Genomic DNA, 24,407 nt, shown 5'->3' on the forward strand with positions numbered 1-24,407 from the left:
GTATCGTTTCCCGATGTCGGTGCCGTTTAGTAAATGGTAACGAGACTCTACCGCGGAAAACGGAACCGTGCCACCTATAATTTCGCGGGAAGGTTTAATCACTCTTTAATTAATGTTTCGTACAAGTTAGTAATATCAACTGAGAAATAAGAAACTATTTTTAACCGCATTAACCCTTTCCGGTACGATTTAATCATGAAAAACTTGTGACGGGCGCAATCTTTGCTTTATGTAAAATATAAGATAACTTTCAATAACAATATCTATAAGATTAATTTCATTTGATTTATGTAAAATACAATGAAATTAATCTTATTGATATTGCTATTTAAAGTTATAATAAAGATAATAATTAAGACATTTAAAGTTATGATAAAGTTACAAGCTACGGCATTATGTTTATGAACTCGATAACTTGTTCCAGTTTCATTTTGTCGATATTTTATTTAGAAGATTCATTGGATTGAATAAAATATTACAATTGGGGAGATCCTCACCGAAATAGACAAACGTGTTAAGAAATGTTCAATGTTGGAGAACACAGAAGACTAAACGTTAACGAATTTAGATTTTCATAGTTCTTAGCTTAGAAAACTCAGATGATTTTTGAACTTTCAGAAATGTTTAGTAATGTTAGGGGAATATTACCTAGGAGTTAGATCGACGTCACGTATGATACCATTCTCAGCGTGAAGCGTGACTTTCATAAAACCTTGGACCCAGCTCTCAGCAGTCGGTGGTCGCGCAAGATTGATAGTGAGACGATAATGTCTCCCTGGAAGAGAGGAATTAAAGTCCAAGTTATGACTAATGAAGATTGCACTTGTGCTAAATTTTCGTTTGGATTCTTAACACTAGAACTACCATACCGATCAAAATTGTTTGTTTCGCCATTATTAATATCTTCAAAGCATTGAATATTCGAAATGATTTTAAAAATAAATATTTTCACTTGAATTCAAATGAACCGAGTAATATATGTATTTGTTGAATCATGTTGAAAATCTTCATCGCGAGTCTCACTCGTTGTTGTAGGACAATGGGTTAACCCTTTGCACTCCGAATAAAATATCATTGTTCCCCTTATTTTGTGAATCGATGCCTTAAGTTCCTCCTTCGTTAAGTTAGTTTAAAAAAATGTCATCTATATCTCATAAAAATAAATTGAATATTTCTAGTGACAAATTTTTGAAGTGCAAAGGGTTAAACCGTATTAGAAATCTTCGCCTCAAATCTGAAGATATTGTAAGGCAAGGGATTAATCATTGAAGACGAAATGCACGTTCATTTGCATCGGACTATTTAAATTTCATTTGAATAAACCAGAATAGAAATGCGAGTGAACGTGGAAAGGATGAAAAGTGTTATCTTGATCGATGAGCGAAATTGCGGTTACCAGTTTCTAATCGACACTTATGTAGGGCAGACTTAAATCAATCTCATGGCAAGCGGCAATTTTCTGCGCGACGATAACACGGTGAAAGCCGCAATTGCATAAAATCCCTCGAGAAGATTTTATTCAATATTAAAAACCGCTGAAACTGTAAATGAACGTTACGTTATGAAATGTTTGTTTTATCGACGACCGGACGGCATCGCCGGGTACATGAAAAAGTGGCAAATATAAAATGCATAATAAAAAATGCATTTTATCGTCGTGAAAAACAGCTTTAACTGGCATCTGTCAGGGATACCGTGAAGTACGAAGCAATAAAGTAATAAGTGGTAAGATAATGTCACATGCTTATCTTAAGCCTTGATAACGTTGTGACATTAACAAGTGATTTATCATTAGACGAATACAATTACGAGGCTAATATAAAATAGAAAGTTTTCAATTAAAAACCTGCTGAAATTGCATTTAAAAAAATTAGTGTCATCCAGTTTCACGTAATTGTTTATAAATGGCGTGATTTTGCTGGTAGATAATATAGAATTTCTTTCCTTAGTTCCAACATGAGATAACACTATAGACTTATTTTAAATATACGATAATGTTAATGACTCAATAAATAATGATATCTGCAAAATCAATATAAAATAAAAATGTCCACCTTAGAAACCTACTAAAATTGCATTTAAATAATTAGTGCCATCCAGTTTCATGCAATTAGTCATAGATGGCGTCATTTCGTTGGTAGATAATATAGAATTTGTTTCCTTAGTTCCAACATAAGATAACACCATAGACTTATTTTAAATATGCAATAATATTAATGAATCAATAAATATTATATCATTGCATAACTAATATCTACAAAATCGATATGAAATAGAAACTTCCACTTTGAAAACCGACTAAAATTACATTCAAATAAATAACGTCATCTAGTTTCAAGCAGTTGTTCACAGATGGCGCTGCCCATCAGATAGATAATATCGGTTCCATATCTCCAGATAACAATATAGAACATAAGGCACTTTAACATTATCTTTCGACTTTTCCACTAACGATTATACTGCAGAAAATATCCAAAATCCAATTGAGGACAAATGACTAAACTAACAAGATAATTTTAACCCTTTGCACTCCGAAGTTTTTCGCTAGAAATATTTCAACATTTTCTGATGACTAAATATCAAACTTTATAGCTTCACTGTAGGAAATCAAGTGGTGACTGAGAGTCACCTCCCGAGTGCAAAGGGTTAAGTTGAAACTTCAAAATATAATATTCCTTTACTCACTACAGTACGGATCGTCTTTGCCAGTGGTGAAGAAGAACTTAGATCCCAGCAGCGACAGGACATCTTGACCCATAGCTTGTCTCCTGACTAACGCAGGACTGGTGTCCGCATGGTACCCCATGACGCCGCAGCTGAGGCTGTTGTTGCTTTTGCAGGAGAAGCATTCACCCCTCAGGAAGCTGGCGTAACTGGAGCACTCGTGCGCCACGTATTGGCACTTGGAGTTGATGCTTTCAATGAACAGTTTTATGGCACGCACATGGTTGCAGGCCACCAGCACCCTCGACGCCTCCTCCAGACCCTCCCTTATCAGCGTCAGTGGCAGAGAAGGCGTTGTTTCGCTGAGATCCGTACACCCTGGTTGCTCCTTGCCATTATTCGGGTAGAAGTCCAGGTGACCGCATGGCTGACTCATTCCATATCCTGGAAGTCCTTATCGTGTACTAAATTAGACTTCGTATGCATTGTGACTAAAGCGAATCCGAGGATTCGCCGAGGATTTCTCGGTTCTCTAATGCGTCCTGGAATATTCCCGATGAAAACCGCTTGAGCCTATTCAAAATTGCATCTACATCGACTAAGGCAAAGACACCAACTGACCTGGTATCAATGGTTGACCATTTTTCAGGGAAATGTAGAAAATAAGATTTCTAACCACTTGCGCTGGAAAGACGTGACGCACGTGATGTTTTTGTCTGAAAATTACCGACATATTGTACACGTCGATAGTCCTATACATATTCCAGATTCCTACCACTTCGTAGAAAATTATTGGTAAACGACATTTGTGTAGATATCTGTATATAATATGCGAAAACAAAATCCTTCGCGCGAGATCCTGTCGAGTTACTCAATTCGTTGCCAGCGCAAGTGGTTAAAAGTAATCTTTCCATAAAGATACTATCTTAATTCGATTTGATTGGAGGTCACCGGTGACCACATGGCATTCAACATGTTAATGACTTAGGAATCGCTGGCAGGAAAACTCTATTTACATCGATGAGCTCGATTCTAAGTTTACATTGTCGGTGTACTTGAATACTTTTCTTACCTAAGAAAAAGATGCTTTTACCATCAGTGTGAATGACGTCGACTAGCTTCGCGTCAGTGTAATCCAGTCTCAGGTGACTAGGCATGCCTTGGAAATAAGGCTCGGCAGGATCCAGGCCTGTGATGCGGCCTATATTCCCACCTAACTTTTCCCCTGCGTAACCAGCCGTGTGGGCGCCCAAACTGTGCCCAATCAGATGCACGTCGTTCGGGTCAAGTCTGTAATTTGTCTACAGCCCAAGGAAACAACGATCCAATCAATGTTTCAGTGGTTGAACGATTCTGGTTAATGACAACGGTTTAGTGAAACTTTTTCGAATGGAACGTCTGAAAGTTTGATGGGCTTCAACGTGTCTAGCACTAGCACTACCCAGCAGGCAAGTTGACTCTTCGAAATTTTTCTATAGAAAAGAGTGCATCTATCGAGACTTCGATCACTTAACTCCTTGACCTACGGTTTAGTTCATTACTACACTAGCAAGAATTACTTTGTTATTAATATTTAGGAACGAAGGAGAATTTCGTGTATATTCAGGTTTACTTCAAAGGGTAACAGTTGATAATACAAATATAATATTTAATTTGGGCTCGCAAGAATTAAGATTTATTTGAGATCTTTGTCACGAGTCTTATACGATATTGTAGGGCAAAGGGTTGAAACTTAGTGTGCGTATTAATGAAATAATTTCTTTAGGAATTTCTTAGAGAAGGATCTATTGTTCTTTCAATAACTGTAACAGAATTTAGGAGTGGGTCATTTTGACTCATCTGGTTCTAGTGCTAATTTAGCTTCTCGGTTACAGTGTTCCGTAAATTAGCAATGACTCGTGAGGGAAATTGGGAGTTAACTCGAAATTCTTTAGAAATTTCTTAGAGAAGGATCTATTGTTAGTTCAATAATTAGAAAGGAAGAATTTAGGAATGGGTTGACTCATCTGGTAGTTCTAGTGCTACTTTAGCTTCTCGATTAGAGTGTTCCATGAATTGCCAATGACTCTCGAGGGAAATTGGGAGTAACTAATAGTTGGAGCTAACTCGAAATTCTTTTGAAATTTCTTAGAGAAGCATCTATTGTTTTTTCAATAATTGTAAAAGAATTTAGGAATGGGTCGTTTTGATTCATCTGGTCCTAGTGCTAGTTTAGCTTCTCGGTTACAGTGTTCCATGCATTAGCAATGACTCTCGAGGGAAATTCGGAGTGAGTAACAGTCGAAGTTAACTCGAAATTCGCGTTACCTGCAAGTGCTTAACGAGATGAGCGATTTCGAGGCCAACGAGTCTCGTGTTGGCAGTCGCCTGAGTGTAGAGCGGCAGACTACCACCTGCCCAGTCGACAATGATGACATTGTAATCGTCGTGCTTGAGCAACTCGTTCCTCATTTCCTACGGTTAATGAACATTCAGGTTAAAAAAATGACCGGTGTCGAACGTTCGACGAGTACCCTATAGCGAGCTACGTTCGAACCAATGATTCAATTCATGAGTCGATTTCGTTCACCTAGTTCGAACGCGTTTAACTCTCGATCCCCTTGTTCTAGAAACCAAAGATAAATGCAACGCGAATTGCTCATAGTTCGAGCATCGATATACCATTACGAGAATCACGGTGCAATTACTCAGACTCGTTAATTCGTACAGCTTACCTTGACCCAATTACTGAGGGGCGTGTCGATGAAACCATGGATGATGAACTTTGTCTGTCGTTTTGGATTGAAGTAGGACCGTTTGATGGACTTATCTTTAGCGACTATCAGTACCTGACCCTGCAAAACATAATCGACGAGTTGCATTAATTGTACGATAAGTCGGATGATTATAGACTAAACAATTTCTCTGCGATATGTTCTTAAAGTCGAAAGTGACATATAGCGAGAACATTAAAAAAATTAAATGAACGAAACGATACTAAGAATCCTCATTGGATTAACCCTTTGCACCGGTCATGTAGAAGATAATTTAAATTTAATTTATTTTCAAAATTATTTTGAATATTCAACGCTTTTAGAATATTAACCCCTTGTTCTATGATTTATTTCCTAATTGTGCTCAACGCAGATATTTTATTAATTATAATTCATTGGGACAAGAGGGAAATGTCCACGTTTACTTAGAAAGATTACAATTAATTATAGACAAATAATATTTCATTCGGACTTAGGAGAATTAAGTGATATTTTTATTTAACTGTTTGCACTCGCATATCATGCTGGAGATGATAATACAATTTGTTATAGAATGTTGGAAATTGTTTGAAAAAGTACTACATTTTAAAAGATTACAAAAATTAAATCTTATTGTAATAATAATAAATAAAATAAATATAAAACGTTGAATTCTACAGCTGAAAATTATTTCAAATCATTTTGCCAAAAGTAGTGCAAAGGGTTAAAAAAGGGTGTTTCATATGCTTCGATTAATTAGCACTAAAACTACCAGATGCAAAACGACACATTCCTGATTTCTTCATTTTGCAATGGTTAAAAAGATAACAGACGTTTCTCTAAGAAATAATTAAAGAAATTGATTTATCAATACGCAAACTGAATTATAAATTAATTAAAATCTCTCTTAAAATATATGCACTCTTCAAGTTTCTCTATAGAAACTCGAAGAGTGCATCTATTAAGGTGTTAATTAATTTACAATTCAATTTTCGTGGCGCTGAATCATTTTCTTTAATAATTTCTCAGCGAAACGTCTGTTATCTTTTTAATAATTGCAAAAAGAAGACACCAAGAACCGGTCATTTTGACCTGTCCGGTATTAGTGTTAAAACCTAAATACAGATGAACGTACGATTTTCATCGAGCTTCACGTTATCGATTTAATCGCTATAGTCGGAGATAATCATAGTTAAACGATTCGTGTTTCCGTCCTACGATCGAAACCTCTAATTAATGCGTCCGGAGAATTTCTCGCGGAGGAGTTCGCGAGATCAGAATTTTAATTACGTCGAACAGTTTGCTGCTAATTACCGGCGAGTTATGAGTCGTAATTATACTCACTTCCGTGGGATTTTCTTTCGTATACAAGATGAACCTTGTATTGATCACCTCTCGTGGCAGAGGGAACACATTCAACGGCCTGTGGATGAGGTGGTACCAGCTCCTGGTTATGTTTAAGCAGCCCAGCTCGTCGTAGCAACGTGTCTCGTTTTCGACTGTTGAAGATTATTCGGGAATTACACGAGTAATAAATTAATTTGTACTATTTTTCACTGTTTTATTAGATTTTTTGAGCCTTTCAATTAGCACACGCTCATTTTAATGAAACTTATGTGAGATATGGTTTTCAAGAAAATATTTGACACGTATTTTTTCTTAATACTTAATATTATATATATTATTATATATATATTATATATTATTATAATGTAATATATATTGTAATAATATTTTTTTTAACACTAGAACTATCGAGTCCTTAAATTGACTTTTGAGAATTTCTTTACAAGAACTACAAACGTGAATTTATTAAGGATTGAATTGGTTTAAATTTCGGCTTAGGTATTACTTAATCAGTTTCCTTAGAAATTCTTTAAAGAGGTAGTCGTACCTTTTCAGTAATCGCAAAAGGAAACATCAAGAAATGGGTTATTTTGATCCATCTGGTAGTTCTAGTGTTAAAGTTGAAAGTATATTCTTTAGAATATCTTTGAAACTAAGGGAGTAGAAAAGAAATTGTTGTTTTAAATTGTTTGCCTCGAAATGAACAATGCAAATTCCTTTTATACAGCCCGTAGTTTCAAAGATATTCGAAAAAATTACTTTCAACCCCTAAAGTTTAGTTGTGTTGAAAGTATATATTTATAGTATCTCTAATTCCGTATCGTTACGTTTAATTATAACAATTGTTTGATAAACATTCGAGTTGTCTCGTGAATTTTGATGTTAGTGTAATTGTTTAATAATTCATTTAAAATAATGGTTGTTGGAGTAATTACATGGCAACCATGGAATGTTGACCTCGATTCGATCGCTACGCGCCCACTGCCAAGGGTCCAGGATTCCAGCGGAGCAGATAACAGGAGCCAATGCGACGAGTAGCAGGATCGACGCTCCTTCGCCCTCCGTGACCCCTTGCTTCTTCCACCTCATCCTGGAACAAATCAGGATAAACGATCAAGTCTAATGAATGTTAACTGTAGGTCTTTTATAATATTCACTAAATGATTTTTAGAAATTTTCGTGCGCCGATTTTTCCAATTTATATTCTCATTCTTAAAAATTCAATTTTAAAACGAAGAATCTAATAGTCGACCTAAAACAGTTATTACACACTAATTATAAAAACTATACAATTATTTATTTTAGAAAATGATTCTATAGACTCTCCCAAATAAAGTGGTGTATACTTTTATAAGAATATCTATATTAAAATATGTTTAAACAACGTCTAAAGCAGTCGACCCAATAATTATGCCTTCGCGTGTCAACGGAAATTCCTGCAATTGAAGCGACTGGCACGATAGTGATTTTCACTAAATCTCATTGAAATCGGCCGCGTAAGTTTCATGAATGAGCAAGAACATCGTCGGTTTCGTAAACAGTAACTGGAACTGAACGGATGCAACCGGACGCGTGCCCGATTTAATCGCGATAACTGCAAGGTTCAATGTAATTACACCTCTGCGCAATGTAAACGGTATTGATCAGTCGATTAACGTTTCTTGTTTCTTCTAATAAATTTTCCTCTTGTCAGGGAAAGCTCGGGACGATGAGCAATTACAAAACAACCTTCGCGCGGTTGCACAACGCCGTCAATTGGAATTTTATGAATTATATCACCGGCGACATTGACCTTTTTTCCGAAAAAATTGCAGAATTAATTTTTCATTGAGTCTCGTGTACAGATTTTATTAATCCGTCTCGTTTAATTAGCGAGTTTCGTTCGTTGCACAACGTCCGAGCGAGAAATTGAGGAAGAACGATCACTTGTTGCGACAAGATGGCGGCAGCTCGACAGTTTTCGTATCTCGCGCGACGGATGGACACTAAACGCCCGCAGGAATGGTCCAAGTGGAAAAGTTGCTATTTAGCGGGATCGTATAGTGGGAAGGTACGATGACCTTCAACGATAAGGAAATTTTGGCTTCTTAATTTGTCAAATATTCAGGGCCATGTGGCCAAATATTTGTTTCGTCATTTTATTGGCCGATTCGTCGAACGGCTCATGGTCGCGCGTAAAAAATTTGAGAAAAAAATAGGAGACTTAATACGTTCCTCCTAAGCGAGGCTGAATAAAATTAAATTTTAATTGCTACCTTACAGAATTTAGACGAGAATTAGGCATGCTTCCTTGTAAAATGGAAGTAATTTAAACATATTGGAAGAAGTGCGGTTTATGGAAATGAATAGTTTGTTTATCTTCTAATCATGATCTTCGAATTGTTTGACCAGCTTTTCGAAAGACATACAGGGTGTCTTAAAGGAAAAATTATTATATTATTATATCATTATTAATAAAAGTTATTATTATTATAATTAATAAAATTGTTTATAATTATTCAAACTATCCATACAAACACGCAGACTATCGTCGACAGGCATTTAGAAAGACGATTTTGATCGTTTAAATGGAGCATTGTTGAAATTCTCGTCGGGAAAATGACCGTTCGAATACTTTCTAGCCTACGTCGTGATTAAGGCGCCATCATTGCGCGAATTCCGCGCTGTATGCGGACTAAAAAAACGCGGAATAAAGAGGAATGGGAAAAAAACGGTAACGGTAACTCGAAAACCCGTATTACGGTCGGATAAGGTCGTTGTTCGCGAGGAATGTCGCGCGACAATCTGTTCGTCTCATTTGGTAGAGTGCAGATCTTCATGAAAAATCGTAAAGTAAGCAGAAAAATGTAATTAACACCAGAACTATCGAGAATTCAATAGGATTAACATCTAATCCCTATAAAAATTGTAACAATAGATTATTTTCAGTTTCATCAGACATTCGTTATAGTATTCAACCGAAACTATTTATCTCCGATATCCTTCCGAATTAATTAATCAACTTTTAACACGTTCACTGCCGGTCACGCGAGGATGTGTTGATGGTCATTGCCCCGCCGTAGAAATGGATTTCTCGAGAAGGCGACTTACTTTTATAACAAATATGATTGAAAATTGGTAATAAAACATGATTATGTGTATCATACTGATTACTAATTAATATTCAGGCGTTTCCTGACAGAATATTTTGACTATTTAACCCTTTGCACTCGAGAGGTGACTCTCAGTCACCACTTGATTTGATTTGCAAAATGATGAAGTCTTATATATAATATTGAACTTCGTATAATGCATCAATATATGGAATATTGAAATAAAATAACTTTCTTTCTTAATTTATACGTTTTCTCATTAATTAGTTTTAAAGAACATCGTCTGTATCTCATCGGAGAATATTGAATATTTCTAGTGAAAAACTTTCGAGTGCAAAGGGTTAATATATCGACTACGCAGTTCTTTCCACGCGAATGTGTGACTGACTACTAAAATATCACTCCATACTACACGTTGGCGAGTGATTGGTTTTTTAGCGTTGATACCACATCACGCGTTGGCCCAAGATTGCCAGTGAACGTGTTAAGGTACCAATAATTGCGAAACAGTCATTTTGATTGGCACGGTAGCTTTAGTGTTAAGATAAGAAGCAATTAGGCAGATATTATAAAAAGCCCTAACTTTTGGATATTTCACGTGTTTTTTTTCGACGGAACGTCCTATAAATAAAACCCTATCACAGCATAATGTAATTTCGTTTCTTGTTTTGGACTTTATCGTCGCTGCCATTTGCATATTCAAACGCACCGCATGTTTCGATTTCAACAGTTCGGAACCGCGTCGATTGCTATCGTAATTTTATTCGGGGATTAAGATCCTTGACTTGCCTGTAATCCTTGAATGGAATGTCCAATGAATAAATTTTTGAGATGTTATCTGTTACGTTTAACTTCCTTGATTTAACTGCGTTGAAGGATAAACCGTTAATTTAATTTGGATGTAGTAAGTTAGTTGTTTGAAAGGTGACGTAAGAAAAGCAAGATCAATTTTTAACTCTAATTAAATCAATGCAATCGTTAGCGAGTCCAATCATTCTTCGAAAAATTATAGTTAGAGGTTATAGAACTGTTTAAACTTCATCCAACGTAACTTTAACTCGACTCAACATAACATGAATCTAATTAAACACTCGTTATTAATAATTTAAATTATTTCCCAAGAATACAAACTCTATCAAACATTTTTATTAAGAACAGATCCAATTACGACTGCTCTTAATTACTGCTAGATTACTTGATGGCTAAGCTAAGAAATCCAGCGGATGGTCAGTTGTCATTTTGTCTTATTAAATTTTCTATTAATTTTATTACCCCTACTTTCTGATACTTTCGATCAGTAACTTATTATTTATTAATATGGTCACACATAGCTAATTAAAAATATAAAATTGTGAACTAGAAAAATACCTGTTGCCCCTACGTGGTTTCGCTAGTTATCAAGCTATAACTGCACTAAATGTTATCAAGTCGTCTCTCAACTGTACTAAACGTCCTCAAACCATCTCCCAAATTTATTGAACGTCATTAAACCATCTCCCAAATTAATTAAACGTCATAAAACCATCTCCCAACTGCACTAAACGCCCACAAACCAACTACCATCTGTATTAAACGCCCTAAAACCATCTCCCAACTGCACTAAACGTCCCCAAGCCATCTCCTAACTGTATTAAACGTCCTAAGATTATATCTCAACTGTACTAAATGTCATAAAACCATCTCCCAACCGTACTAAACCTTACCAAGCCATCTCCAAACTGTATTAAACTTCCTAAAACCATCTCCCAACTGCACTGAGTGTCACCAAGCCATCTTCCAACTGTATTAAACGTCCTAAAACCATCTCCCAACTGCACTGAGTGTCACCAAGCCATCTTCCAACTGTATTAAACGTCCTAAAACCATCTTTCAACTTTACCAAACGTCATCAATTCTCAATCAACAACCGATCATTGTCCCTCAGCAGCAATATTTCAATTCCCCAGACCATTTTCACACGCACTCAGGCTCACGCAACAGCCGGGCCCACGTCGAATTGCGTAATTCTAGATCGGTGTCACCTAAAAGCGCAGAAAACCCGCTAGCTCGCGCCCATCGGCGCGCGTTTGCCAGTCTCGTGCACCCCGTTACGTAAAAACCCGGTCCGGCTGTTGTTGACTGGCGTCTCTTGGGACCGGCTTTTTCGAAAATGCTTTCATTACCGCTGGAAAGCGTGTCCTCCGAGGTAAGAGGAGAAAGAGAGGAAGAGAGAGAGGCCCGGCGATGATGGAAGCGGTCGCGGGATGGGTCCAGGGGCCTGAAAAACCGGGTGCCCACACTCCGCTCGCATTTCACCCGTTGCTCCGGGTATTAAATAATTATTATTTCGAAAGCGAGAGTGTAACCGCGGCGCCAGCATTGCTGCGCCGTCTGTTGTGCCAGTGATTCGCAGCTTCTTCTTTCGGCTGGAACTTAATCTTGGACTGGGATTCGGTTTTTCGACGTAAAGAGCTGTTAAGAGATTGTATTAGTTTGTAAGCATGGGTGAGTGAAGTGAACACTCGATGGGTTTTGCTTAGAATGGTTTTTAGTGGGGACCTCTGGTAGATGTAGACTTTTGGTTTGAGATAAAGATTAGAGAAGGTTTTTGGCTGAGTTGAAGTTGTCTCTGTTGAATTTGGGTAAAATTTCTGTCGAATCTGGGTTAGTTTTTAGATCTACCTAATTATTAAGTAAAAATAAGTTGGGCTATGTTTGAGATGAAGTTTGAAGACGTTTGGCTCAGTTGGAGTTGTTTTTGCAGCATTTTGCGTCAGCACTTTGCAAGATTTGCGTCAAATGTAGGCTAGTTCCTACTTGAATTTGTTCCAGATCTACCTGATCACCGAATAAAACCGTGAACCAGTTGCTCACATCTCCAATTCCAATGACACCATAATAAAACTCGCGAGACGTGGATTATAGTCGCGGAATGAAGATATTATGCTCTTTACTGGCTACCCTAAACGTCTAATTATATTCTTCGATGCAGCGTACTTTTATTACAACACTCATCACTTTTACGTGTAATAACTAGTAATTTCACGCAGAAGATTGAAGCTTCTAAATTAGTCATTAAACAAGAACTTAATAAAATAACGGCGTATCTTTTTGTCTGAAGCATCCACTGCCCTACAAACAAAGGTTGTAAAACACGTCTCAGCCTCGATCTCCAGTAACTATTAATCATTATTTCAGTACGCCACTACTACTTACTAATAAGAATACTTTAGTAACAATTTAGCAATATTTATTATTAAATTAGGTAAGTAATTAATTAGGTTAGTAATTAAAATCCAACTAAGAATATTGACAATTCTACAGTGGTGCGATTTCTATGGCCACCACTGCTGCCCGGCGATCCTCCCGCGCCGTGCCGGCATTAGATAGTTGTCCCGCGAGAAACTCACCGTGCAACGCGTTCTTATCATTCCGACCACACTCGATTCAGTAATTTCTCCCGAAAACTCTCTAATCATGTTCCACGTCGCGCTCACATCCGGAAAGCGAAAAGGGGGAAAACAGTAAAACCCACGCGCCGCCGACCCAATTCTCCGGGAAAAATCATGCGTGGAAAATGCCGGTGAAAACGGCCCCCGGACAGACAAGTCCCACTTACGCCGCTTCCAGTAATTAGCGGAATAATCGCGCCTCCTCTTTCTTTTCCGTCGTTTACGAGCCACTTTTCGCGGAGCGCTATTGCGAGCTACGCCTAATCACGGGATCGTAAATTTGCAAATTATATTTACGTTTGATGGCCGGCGAATCGTTAATTCAGTTAAGATCCGGGGAATGCTTGCAACACTCAGAGGCAGGCGCACCTTGGAGTTTGCACTCGTATGCAGATCGTTTCTGTGAAACACAACGGGCCCTGGGTGATTTATTGGAGCGAACCGTCGGTGGGAATTGTAACAGAAACAATTTGCCACGGAGGTAAGTACGCTGTTTTGTAACTTTCGTTAATGAAGAATGGATGGGAATTAAGATAAGGTGTTGCTCAAGTTCCTTCGGGGAATTCTTCGAGTTATTGAAGCCCCATAAGGTCGGTAATTGGATTTTAATAGTTGAAAAGCTGCTTCAAACCATGGGAATACTTAGGGAAACTTGTAGACTTTTGTATAGAAACATGGAATAATTAAGTAACTAATAAATCGTTTAGTTATCTTGATTAATTCGAGAGTCTATAGTGCTAATGCTACCCACAGACCACGCGCCGACATTTTTAACCTCTATTTCCGTGGAATAATCTCAAGATTAAACAATTATTGAAAGGAAACAATAGATAAACTAACAAACGAAGCCCTATAAGATCAATAATTGAATTTTAATAGGTGAAAAACTACTTCGAATCATGGGAATACTTAAGGAAACTTGATTCATTCGAGCGTCTATAGTGTTGATGCTAACCACAGACCACGCACCAACATTTCTAACCTCTATTTTAATTGAATAATCTCAAGATTAAACAATTATTAAAAAGAAACGTCAACTAAACTGACAAAACAATAAATAACTTTATCAACTTAAGAAATTCGCGTGATTCCAAGTTCCCGAGTACCGGCCATTTTGTCGGGCGCCTAGGCGCGCGAACGATGCAAGTGGCGGGAGATTTGAACGGGAAATCTAACCGGACTGCAGGAAACAGTTAGATTAATACGAAAATCGTTTGAAACAGGGTCTGGGCCATCTGATTTCTTTTTCTGCGAGAGTTTCCCGACTCGATTCGATCGCAGGCGTTTGAGAGCTACTGGCATACCTACATATCTGCTCAGACACGGAGGAGAGGGACGCGATTGTGGCCTAGATTCGACGTCCTTCCCTCCGGCAATGCTGTACCACTTCCTGCACACGCCTCTCTCTTCCTCCAAATCGACCGGGTCTCGTTTTGTTTTTTTTATTTCTCTCTTTTGCTCTCCGGCTTCCTCTCCCTTTTGCCGCGGCTGCTTTCCTCTTTCTTGTTTCCGTCGGCCAGGGAACGTCGCGCGGGAAGAAAGTCTAAACGAAACACGGGGAAAGTAGACGCCACTTCTGCCGGGGTGGTGAACGTCTCCGTGGTTATTTTTTTTCCTTTTTTTTCCGCCGCGAAACGAAATTATAGAGGATTTTTGCACCGCGTACACCTAGGATGGGGTGAAATCGTAATTCTCGACGGGTTACCTAACTCCCGGCCTCTCGACGGATGAGGTTTCTCTGTTCTCTCGATTCGTAACTGTTGAAATGCTTCTTAGAAAACGGAATGTCCTGGAGATCGTAGATCTTTAGAGACTGGCAAAAGATTTGTTGTTATTATTAGCTGTTTAAATATCAGCGAGGAAGAGACACATGCAAGTAGGTATTTACTCTTGGTAATTAAATAATTGAATCGCCTATTCGAAAGTTTCAACTTCAGATATGAAAGTCTGACAGGAGGAAACTATCATCAGCACGTTTCATGCGCGAATTTCCATAACATCGTACGGATTCAATGCTGGAACGCGATCAGTTCCAACCCAGGTTTAAAAGGCCACTTCAATCAGCGTCTCGAGATCTCCGTTTCAAACGTGATTAATCAAGAATTCAGGAAGTATCTGTCAGACGAACGGATTTTCTTCCGGTCTCGTGTAACGTGTGCTCCTCGAACCAATCGCAGCAACCTCGTCTTTCGAAAAGTCGAAACTCCGCGATACAATGGAAGAGAAAAAAGAAAGGAAACTTTCGAAAACCTTCAGGCGCAATGAATCCAGCATAAAGATCCTCAATTCACTAATTACCCTAGCCCGAGTCGGCCTACAATGGATCTTTTACGAAAAGGGGTTCCGAATAATCGCGTAATTTTGTAACATTTTAGCTTTTCAACCATCACATTTTATTTTATATAAAATACGATTTTAACATTAGAATTTTAACACTAACTAAAAACCTAAAGCAAGAGGAACAAGAATTACATGTTTATATGAAAAACAAATAATTTATCGTTGAAAAAATTAGTGTCATTTTGATTTTAAGATGGCGTGTATACTCGTCGAATGCAGTTAATCAGTTAACATTAGATTTACGGATATTTATTGTACATTTCATTCTATCGTCCCTTCACCAATTGATCTTCCTTCGTTTAGATCTCAAAAGTCAGCGATTAAAAAATAAACAAAAAATCAAAATAACACGTAGATTTCTGGAATCCAGTTTAAAATTTTCGTCACGAGTCTGACACGACACTGTACATTAAGAGGTTAAACAAAACCTGCGCGAAATATTCCAACAGTCGCCTCTTCCGCGTGTCCGTTGATTCACGAGCGGCCGCGATGCGGGTACAATGATCGTTGATTAAGCGGACGTGAAATTCTTGAGAAAGTTCTTAAACGATCCGAAGTTAGACCAGTCTAAGCCCCACTCCGACACTTCCTGTCCCACGGCACACTGTCTCGCGGCTGCTCTCTTTCTCCTTCGACGCCGAGCGATTATTCTAATAAACGGTATCGGAATGTGGCGACTGTTATTAGTATGTCATCTCGGTGCACGTGAACTTGAAAGGTGACGAACACCGGTTTATTACAGAGACCGGCTCGAGGTAAGCCAAACAGACGGCGTTTACGTGAATCACCGCCGCGTTGATGTTTAGATTAACGACGGGATTGTAGGGGAAACTAATCGCTGATTGATCATTGTCACCGATCATCCTTTAAACTTTGTCTCAGTGATGTTTAAGGTTTGTAGAATGTTGAGGTAATTAGGGGTACGTGTTTGTCATTGAATTATCGGTGTTTAGCGTTTGTCCTGTGATACGTTTCTTAACACCTTGAATGCTATGGGAGTCACTGGTGATCGATCATATCGAATTACTATAATTCAGTTAGTTAAATGATGATTGTTCGCAAAAATTGTTATATTATAAATAATGCTACGGTGACATTCGGCGAAATAAACGTGCGATAATAATAAAGCGATTCAATGAAATAATTTGATATTATGTTTCTTCATTTTGTGTAGTTTAATAATCTTGTTTGTAGGTTTTTGGGATAATCGGTGGAATAGATTTTTAAATGCAGAGAGGATTGTTTTCTGTTTGTTACGATTGTTGGAATAAAATAAGTTTCAAATGTTTAACTTCTATGTTATATTTAGGACTTGAGAATATTCGAAAAATAGAAATTCTTGAATATGAAATTTAGGGGTTGTCTTCTATTTACCACGATTGTTGGAATACAACAAGTTTCAAGTACTTCTTTAACCTCGAAATACAAAAACCGATCTCAAAGAATTTAAATGTCTCGTCGCGAACGCAATTCAAAAGCGAGAGTCATTACTTAACGCTCGACTGCTTAAATGCTCCAGTATCCAATTACCCGTAATGAAACTCAATAAAATTCGTCGGACAAACACGAATCCGGAGAATGTCCTTAACACTGTTGCAACCGGCAATGTTTAACCTTTACAATCATGCGATAAACGAGCGTGCGTACGCTGCATAAAGTTCGGTTCCCCGACAAATTGTCAACGAGTTGAATTCCCGGCAATTAAGAATCCTTTTTCGAATATTTATAAGTGGCGATTGAGGCCACGAGCGTCACCGAATTCTTGTTTCTTTTCTCATGCCGCAGGGCGACGGGAAAAAAAGCAACATGGCCGCCGGAAGGAGAAGAGAAACGCGAAACGAAGAGTTATCCCGATGACCTAATCCACTGTCCGCAGGAGAAATGCTTTCAATTCGTATTTACCTGTAACGTAATCACACACGCGAGCACGCACCTTTCTTCTTCTCTCGGTGTTACGCAACCGACGCGTCGACTCGTCAAAAATCCGCGGAATCAATTTCACCGGGATGTCCACATCGATTATTTTTCGAACGACTATTCCGCGCCAATGAGTCACGCGGTTACGAGCCTGGAAAAGAGGATTACGATCGGAACTTTCGTATTCTAATCCTCGAGTCGGCGCACTTCCTCAATATTCTGAATAAGAAAAACGTGCCTGGAAAATGTGGTCGTTGAACAAATATGTTTGTTATGATATACTGAATTCTTATTTAACACATTTTCGGACAGTACAAATTTCGATGAGCCGCAAAAATAGAAAAAATGCAAAAGCGTACTCCGAGGGTTAAAGTGCGTAATAATTTCAAAAAGTTAAGGTTATATAGAAATAAATTCATGACAATGTGGCTTATAAATTTCAATGTTGCAGAATTCATGTCATTTTGCATCACAATGGAAATGAATGCTATAGCATTCGCGTCCGCAAACGTGTTAAGTTAATATAAAAAGTGTTTCAGTTATGAACATTTGTATTTTGATTGTATTATGGAAAGGAATTGTTTGTTTAGAATGTTATTGGAAAGGATGATTTGAAATTTGAATTATGCGTTTGAAGTGATTTAACGCTGCAGTTTCTTTAGCTGCCATTTTGAGTAGGTTTTCTAGTATATGGTTTATAATTTTTGGAGATTGTGATTCAAAAGTATAAAGATTGTTGGGTGACATTAAATTAATAGGAAAGATTTTATATATTCTTGAACTACTGAATAATTTCTAAGGAACATGTAAATAATGTTACAACCTAACCTCACAGCTGACTAATTGAATTGTAATATCCTGGAAGTGATTTAATGCTGTAGTTTTTTCAGCCGACATTTTGTACAACCTTTAAAGTTACTGAGAATCTAGGATAATTTTAAGTATTCTTCGACTGATAAATATAATTTCTAAGGAACATCACAACTAATATCACAACCTAACAGCTGCTTGAAATCACAATCGGCCACCGCGAAATCCGAGCAATTCCGCGAGACTAAAAACCCGTCGGGTTATATAAATAGAAAATCCGTAATATCCGAGGCGATCATTATGATTACAGAAAAAGAGCATGATAACTCGCAAGTCGGGCTTAATTGCGAACCATTTGTTTACTCGCAACGAACGAAAACACGGAATCCGCGTCGCGGCCTGGGACTTTCACTGGTTTCAAAACCAACGGGCAGCCGATTTATGCACGGGACGCGCGCCGCGAGAAGTTACACCATCCGAGAATCTCAATTACTTTTCCGTTCCTTTAACATTGTTAATTGCTCGTCCGCAATGGCCGATGTATCCGGAATAATTTATCTTTCCGGCGTTGCCCGGAGGGTTATCTTCGTTCCAGCGGAGCCGATCCGGCGAACGGAAATTAATTTTCTTGGAAAATGTTCGGCTTAATCGTTTCCTCGAATGATTTTTCATGCAACGAGCGCATATAAAATCATTTCTACGCGAACACTCGATGTACTATTTTCTATGAAATTTTCCCTAATTACCGAGAAGACCATGCAATTCCTCGCTGCAATAAAATTATTCAATAAAATAGCATTTTATATGGAAAGAAGTTCGTAAATACGATCTCGCTTTCATCGCTCCCAGGTGTACGTAACTCTTCGATGTTGTAACGGCCGGAGTCACGGGAACGTGACTTTGTTGGACCAGTGGTTGTCAGTTGACAGTCTCATTTACCACTTGCCACCGAAATTTTGAAAAAATATATACTCACGGTTGAAATCAATGACGATAAACCCTTTGAACTGATTATTGGATAAGGTAGGGTTCACAACGGTCGTAACTTTGGATAGTATCATTATTTTCGAACGAAAAAATCCTGTAAGTTCCTTAGCTTCTGACTAAAAAATCTCCCAAGTTTCAAATTAATCCATTCATCAGTCCCTTAGAAAAAAATTCTGGAAGATTACCTCTATTTTTCAATGGTTAATCTAGAAGGAAGCCTTAAGAAACAGTTAATTTCGGACAGAATCACTATTTTCCAACGAAGAAAATCCACTAAGTTCCCTAGATTTCAATTGAAAAATCTACCAAGTTTCAAATTAATCCATTCATCAGTTCCTTAAAACAAAATTCTCAAAGGTTCCCTCCATTTTTTAACAGTTAATTCACAAAGAAGTCTTAAGAAACAGTTCATTTTGAATGCAATGCAACTTTTCCAAAGATTCTGCAGACAAATGTTCTAGGTTAGGGACGCGCGCTCGCGCGCACGTGGAACTGCCGCGCACTTCCGGTGCCGCGAGCTCCGCTGCTTCAACCAGCGCACTTCCTATGCAATTAGTTACGGCAGTGGTGCAGCCAATAGGTCGTTCGAATTAATTCGCGTTCGGGGCCGGTGGAAAATCGGCAAAAAGCGAAAATGAAATGGTGCTGTCGTCGCCGGTGTGCGTGAGGGAACGCGAAAAAACGTCTCACTGGAAGCGTGCCACTTTCGAGAGGCTCGCGGTAAAAGTTTTCCTGCACCGGTAACGTCCAGCGATTGTTCCATCGTTATTTACGAGTGGCAGTAAAGCGCCTGTAGCTTGTCGCCTATTGCGCCTGTAGCCTGCTGCCTATCGCGCCGACGCCAAGAAAAATACGGCGGCCGACAGAACGCGTCGCCGTAATGGGCCCTTCGTGACGACGTGCAATTTCGTTCCGTTAACGGGTAAAATCGGTTCCAGTCTTAACGATTTTACGCGCGGTTTTCTATAATGCGCTCCACCGGTTGATGGATGACTGCGTAACGACGATGACTATTTCCGTGGGGCCATGTCTGTGTAACCATTTTCGTGCGATCATGTTCGAAGGAATTTTCTTAGAAAGGATTTTTCTTCGTTTGCCAAACTGCATAAGAATAAATTAGATATTTCTAAGGAGTTAATAAGACACAGATAGTTTTTTGACCGTTTAGGACATTTTTTCGCTCCGGACGTATTAGTTTTATGTTTCGGTGGTAGCCCATGTCTCGTAATATCGGCTGTGAAACCGCAGGCTGCACGTTTGAGTCTAGTGGACACTTGAAAACGAAAGAAAGTTGGAAAGGGAGGACTGAATTTCACTTGTTAATTTATTTTAACGGTCAATGTTTTTGTCATCAGCTACGCCGCCATTTTCTCGCAATTCGTTTGCTTTTTAGCTGCTGTAACGCCACGGCAGCGGACTTTTTGATCGAGCAAGGATAACTGCAGAAGGAATAATAATTTTCCATGTTTTATGTAACCACTGTCGACGAGACGCGGCTTGGACTGATTCATAGGGACATTGTTGAGGTTATGTTACCGCCCACGTAGTGCCCACACGTGCATGTCAAAGATGAAAGTTCAAGATGTCCCTTATGAACCGGTCCGCGATGCGCAATGGCGTCTGTGCTGATTGTTTCCTGTAAAATCTGGAACTGCATACGTTTATAAATAAAAGGATCATAATATTAACATGTTGAGTGCCGATTTTGCCGAGAAAAATATACAAAATGAAAGTAATCTAATATCAAATTACGTAATTGAAATGCGTTATTATTGTTGAAGGTTTATTTTGTTGAATGTCACTATTAGGTAGTATTACTAGTAATACAGAAAAGTTTCCAAATAATCATCGTTTAATTGAATAAATTATACTAATTCGATTTGGCTGAGGTCACCGGTGAACTCCATGGTATCCAATGTATTAACAAATTATTATGATTTCCATTAGAAGCCACTGAAATGAAATTCTGCGAATATGAAGGAATGAAAATAGAAGTTCGCAAGTTAGGCCACTGTGGCAGTAATTTTTACTTTTCGTTAGTAAAAATATTATATCGGGTTCCAGGTTAAGCTGGGTTAAGTTCTACGCGCCGAACACACCCACGCGAATTTAACACCCGCGAGAACCAGTTGTTGTCCATGGTCACCCAGTGGTAATTACAGCAAGATAGAATTCGCATTTAGTTCAAGCGATCAAACGCCGAAGTAAAAGTACCGATCTACTTTTATTGTCGAGTTTACTAACGCGCCTTCATTTCCCATTAAATGAAATGAACTACTCCTAACGCAACCCTAAGAACATAAACCATTAAATCGAACTGGCACGTTGCTTTCGGCCTTGTATTCGCCTCGACCGTTTCACTACTACATAGAATTGTCGTCGGATGGTTAGGTACTCGCAACAGGGGATTCCCACAAGTTTTATTAACTAATCTCCCTGCAATTAAGATGCACGAGATAAATTAACAAGTTTTATTAGCGCCATCAAAATTGCGGGGTTTTGTTCCTGAAATATTCTCATTAAGTAACTTACTATTATCTGATTGACGTGCCAATACAATCGAAATTCCCGAGAAATGACGTGTATAATAGAGAACAATGGAAAATACTAAAGAACCATGGGATCGTGATTTTCTTTGGAGGAAATATGTTTTTATGAAAGATCCTAAATTATCTAAGTATTCATTCAGTGATACTGTTATTATAAATGATAATATTATTCAATTGATCAGTTTTATTTATTCTAGATGTTAAAAATATGTATAAATCCATCGAACGCAGCAGAAAGTGTCGTCTCTGCGAGCAGCATTTCCTAAAACGCAATATGAAGCAACAATATTGCGTCACGGAGTCATGTTTCCCTTTTCAACACGGTCGCCAATAAAAAATCCCGTTTTTAACGCATAATTCGACTATTTTTCCAATTCTTCCATTCCGCGCGTGGCGAGCAGCCATTTGTCCCACTTTCTACGTGACAGCACGCTTCAAACTTCATTCTTAAGTTATTTGCATAATTCAAGCCGTTTTGCGAGTTGCACAAGCTCGCAGGCGTCTCAAACATTTCGCGGACAATTTGTTCGTGCGTGCCGAATGCTGTTCCGATCGCGCGACGACGAAGAGGACGTCCAACGCGTATCGAGCGCCTCGGTCGTCTCTCGGGACGCGATATAAAGGGCGAGCGATGCGAGTGAAAGCGGAAAGCTGCCGCTTTAAGCGTGCCCATCAATTAAGATTAGCCTGTGCTCTTCGATCTTTTAATGTCGATGCATCCAAGTTAAATCGTGCACTTTCTTAACCTTGAAACTTTACTTTGAATTAAATTATCTGTGAAGATCATCCGTTTCTAGATTAATTTTATTTTTAATTGATTGAAGAATGATTGTTGTTTATAATTATAGTTGATACTATGTTTTGCAGTTAATAGCTCAATGGGAAAAGAAAAGAATTCAACTGATATTTGATAATGAATATTTATATATTTGAAGATTAATATTCATAGATACGTTTAGAAATTAATATTTAATTTAGAGGATCGAATGACAGTTGCATTTTTTCAATTCTGTGTGAAAGTAAAGTAGAGTTAATTTTTTTGTATGTGTTGAAAATTTCATTCTTCCTAAACAAAATGGCCGATCGCATCGAGTTTCACAAAATGGCGTCGTCGGAATATAGGTCGAACACTAACCTTCTGAGCATCAACTTCCTTCCTCGTTTTTATAGTTCAGCACAGAACATAAAGAATAAATTGTCCGATAGTTTCAGTCTATTTTGCCGACTGCAAGATTAGAAGTTTCTAGAGGCACAATCGGATATCCGAGGAAGGCGTTACATAAAACAGCGTTTGAAACTGCCGCCATTTCCGAGACTCCCTCGGAAGTCCCGGGCGCCAATAAAAATAGTCGTAAAATCTTGATTTTTAAACCTGAGCAAACACTATTCCCCGAAGAAAGCGAAAAGAATTTTATTCGACCAGAATACGAGTCTCGTTCGCGGATCAAATTCATCGACGCCATTTTCTGAATGTTCTCGTAATCAAGCGTTAACCCGTTGCGGCCGAGAATTCTTTAAATTTGCCGTACAAACTAAACCACGCGTCGAAGTCTTAGATACTAGAGAAACAAGAAAGTCACACATTAATCTCTGGTTATTTAAATAATTCAATTATTCGCCTGAAATTTTCGATTTCAGATGTCGAAGCTCGAAGCCGCCATTACGTCGGCATTTAATACTAAAGGATTCAAGCCTTCGATTGGCCGTTTCTGCACGAAATTTTCTAAAATTCTTTTCATTTTTGTTTTCTAGAGTTGATCGATTTGATAGCCGATACGTCGATCGCGGCGTTATTTTTCGCGATAGCCGGGGTATCGAGCGGCTACACGCAAGATATCTCGATGATCCCTTGAACTAGAAAGTAATCAAACGGTCCGGCAGAGAAAAATCCGCGCTCACGAGCCGTGCGAGCGGCGCAACGGCTGCCGGTGCAATTATTATCGCGAAGGAAAATGTCAAAGACGGAAGACGCCTTCTAATAAACCAGCCAGGCGTCTTTCACTCGAGTTTTCTTGCGGCCGTCGCATTTTTCTGGGATTCAGCAAAACACTCGGACCGATCCAATTAGTCCAGAAATGAGCGTGGGCCTCTTTGTTCTCCGTTTTTTTTCAATAAAACCCCTGTTTCGCTCGACTCTCTATTCTTCGTTTCTTGTTAAGAATCATTGGTGCTGAATACTTTATCATTATACCGCGTTTTAATTGCAAAATGCTTAACTCAGAATACAAACAATGAAATATTCAGTGAATGCTATGCGATTTTATTCAAAATAGAATTGGCAATGACAGCCATCTATGGATTCGACTGGATAAAATTATAATCAATTAAAAAGGGAAACTATTTACGAAACAAGTTAATGTAGTTTCTTATTACGTTCTGGTCAATTGTACCGAACGTTGTATTTACTTATTATCTTAGTTAAACAAAGATTGATTCATTGTTCCATTATAAAACCAATTGCATTCATTGCTGCGTACAAGGGACAAATAAAAGAAAGAAAATGGAGGTTTTATATTCTAAAGGTCAAACATACATTTC

General features: G+C 38.4%; 1 protein-coding gene across 4 annotated transcripts in view; it reads right to left on the minus strand.

The window, feature by feature from the left end:
• LOC116426010 (pancreatic triacylglycerol lipase) overlaps positions 1-24,407 on the minus strand; it is a 44,560-nt gene that overhangs the window by 2,872 nt on the left and 17,281 nt on the right. For 2 of the 4 annotated variants that reach the window (XM_031974430.2, XM_031974431.2), the window contains 7 exons: positions 7,679-7,833; positions 6,741-6,895; positions 5,379-5,498; positions 4,972-5,118; positions 3,737-3,965; positions 2,686-3,117; positions 649-775 (listed from right to left, as the gene is read on the minus strand). In XM_031974430.2, the coding sequence (XP_031830290.1) occupies positions 649-775; positions 2,686-3,117; positions 3,737-3,965; positions 4,972-5,118; positions 5,379-5,498; positions 6,741-6,895; positions 7,679-7,833 (1,365 nt within the window). Of the gene's footprint in view, positions 1-648; positions 776-2,685; positions 3,118-3,736; positions 3,966-4,971; positions 5,119-5,378; positions 5,499-6,740; positions 6,896-7,678; positions 7,834-16,034; positions 16,360-24,407 lie in introns of those variants that run through there. The other 2 variants (XM_031974432.2, XM_031974433.2) reach the window with 2 other exon arrangements.

The sequence above is a fragment of the Nomia melanderi genome, chromosome 2, assembly GCF_051020985.1.
Source record: "Nomia melanderi isolate GNS246 chromosome 2, iyNomMela1, whole genome shotgun sequence".
Classification (NCBI taxonomy): Eukaryota; Metazoa; Arthropoda; class Insecta; order Hymenoptera; family Halictidae; genus Nomia; species Nomia melanderi.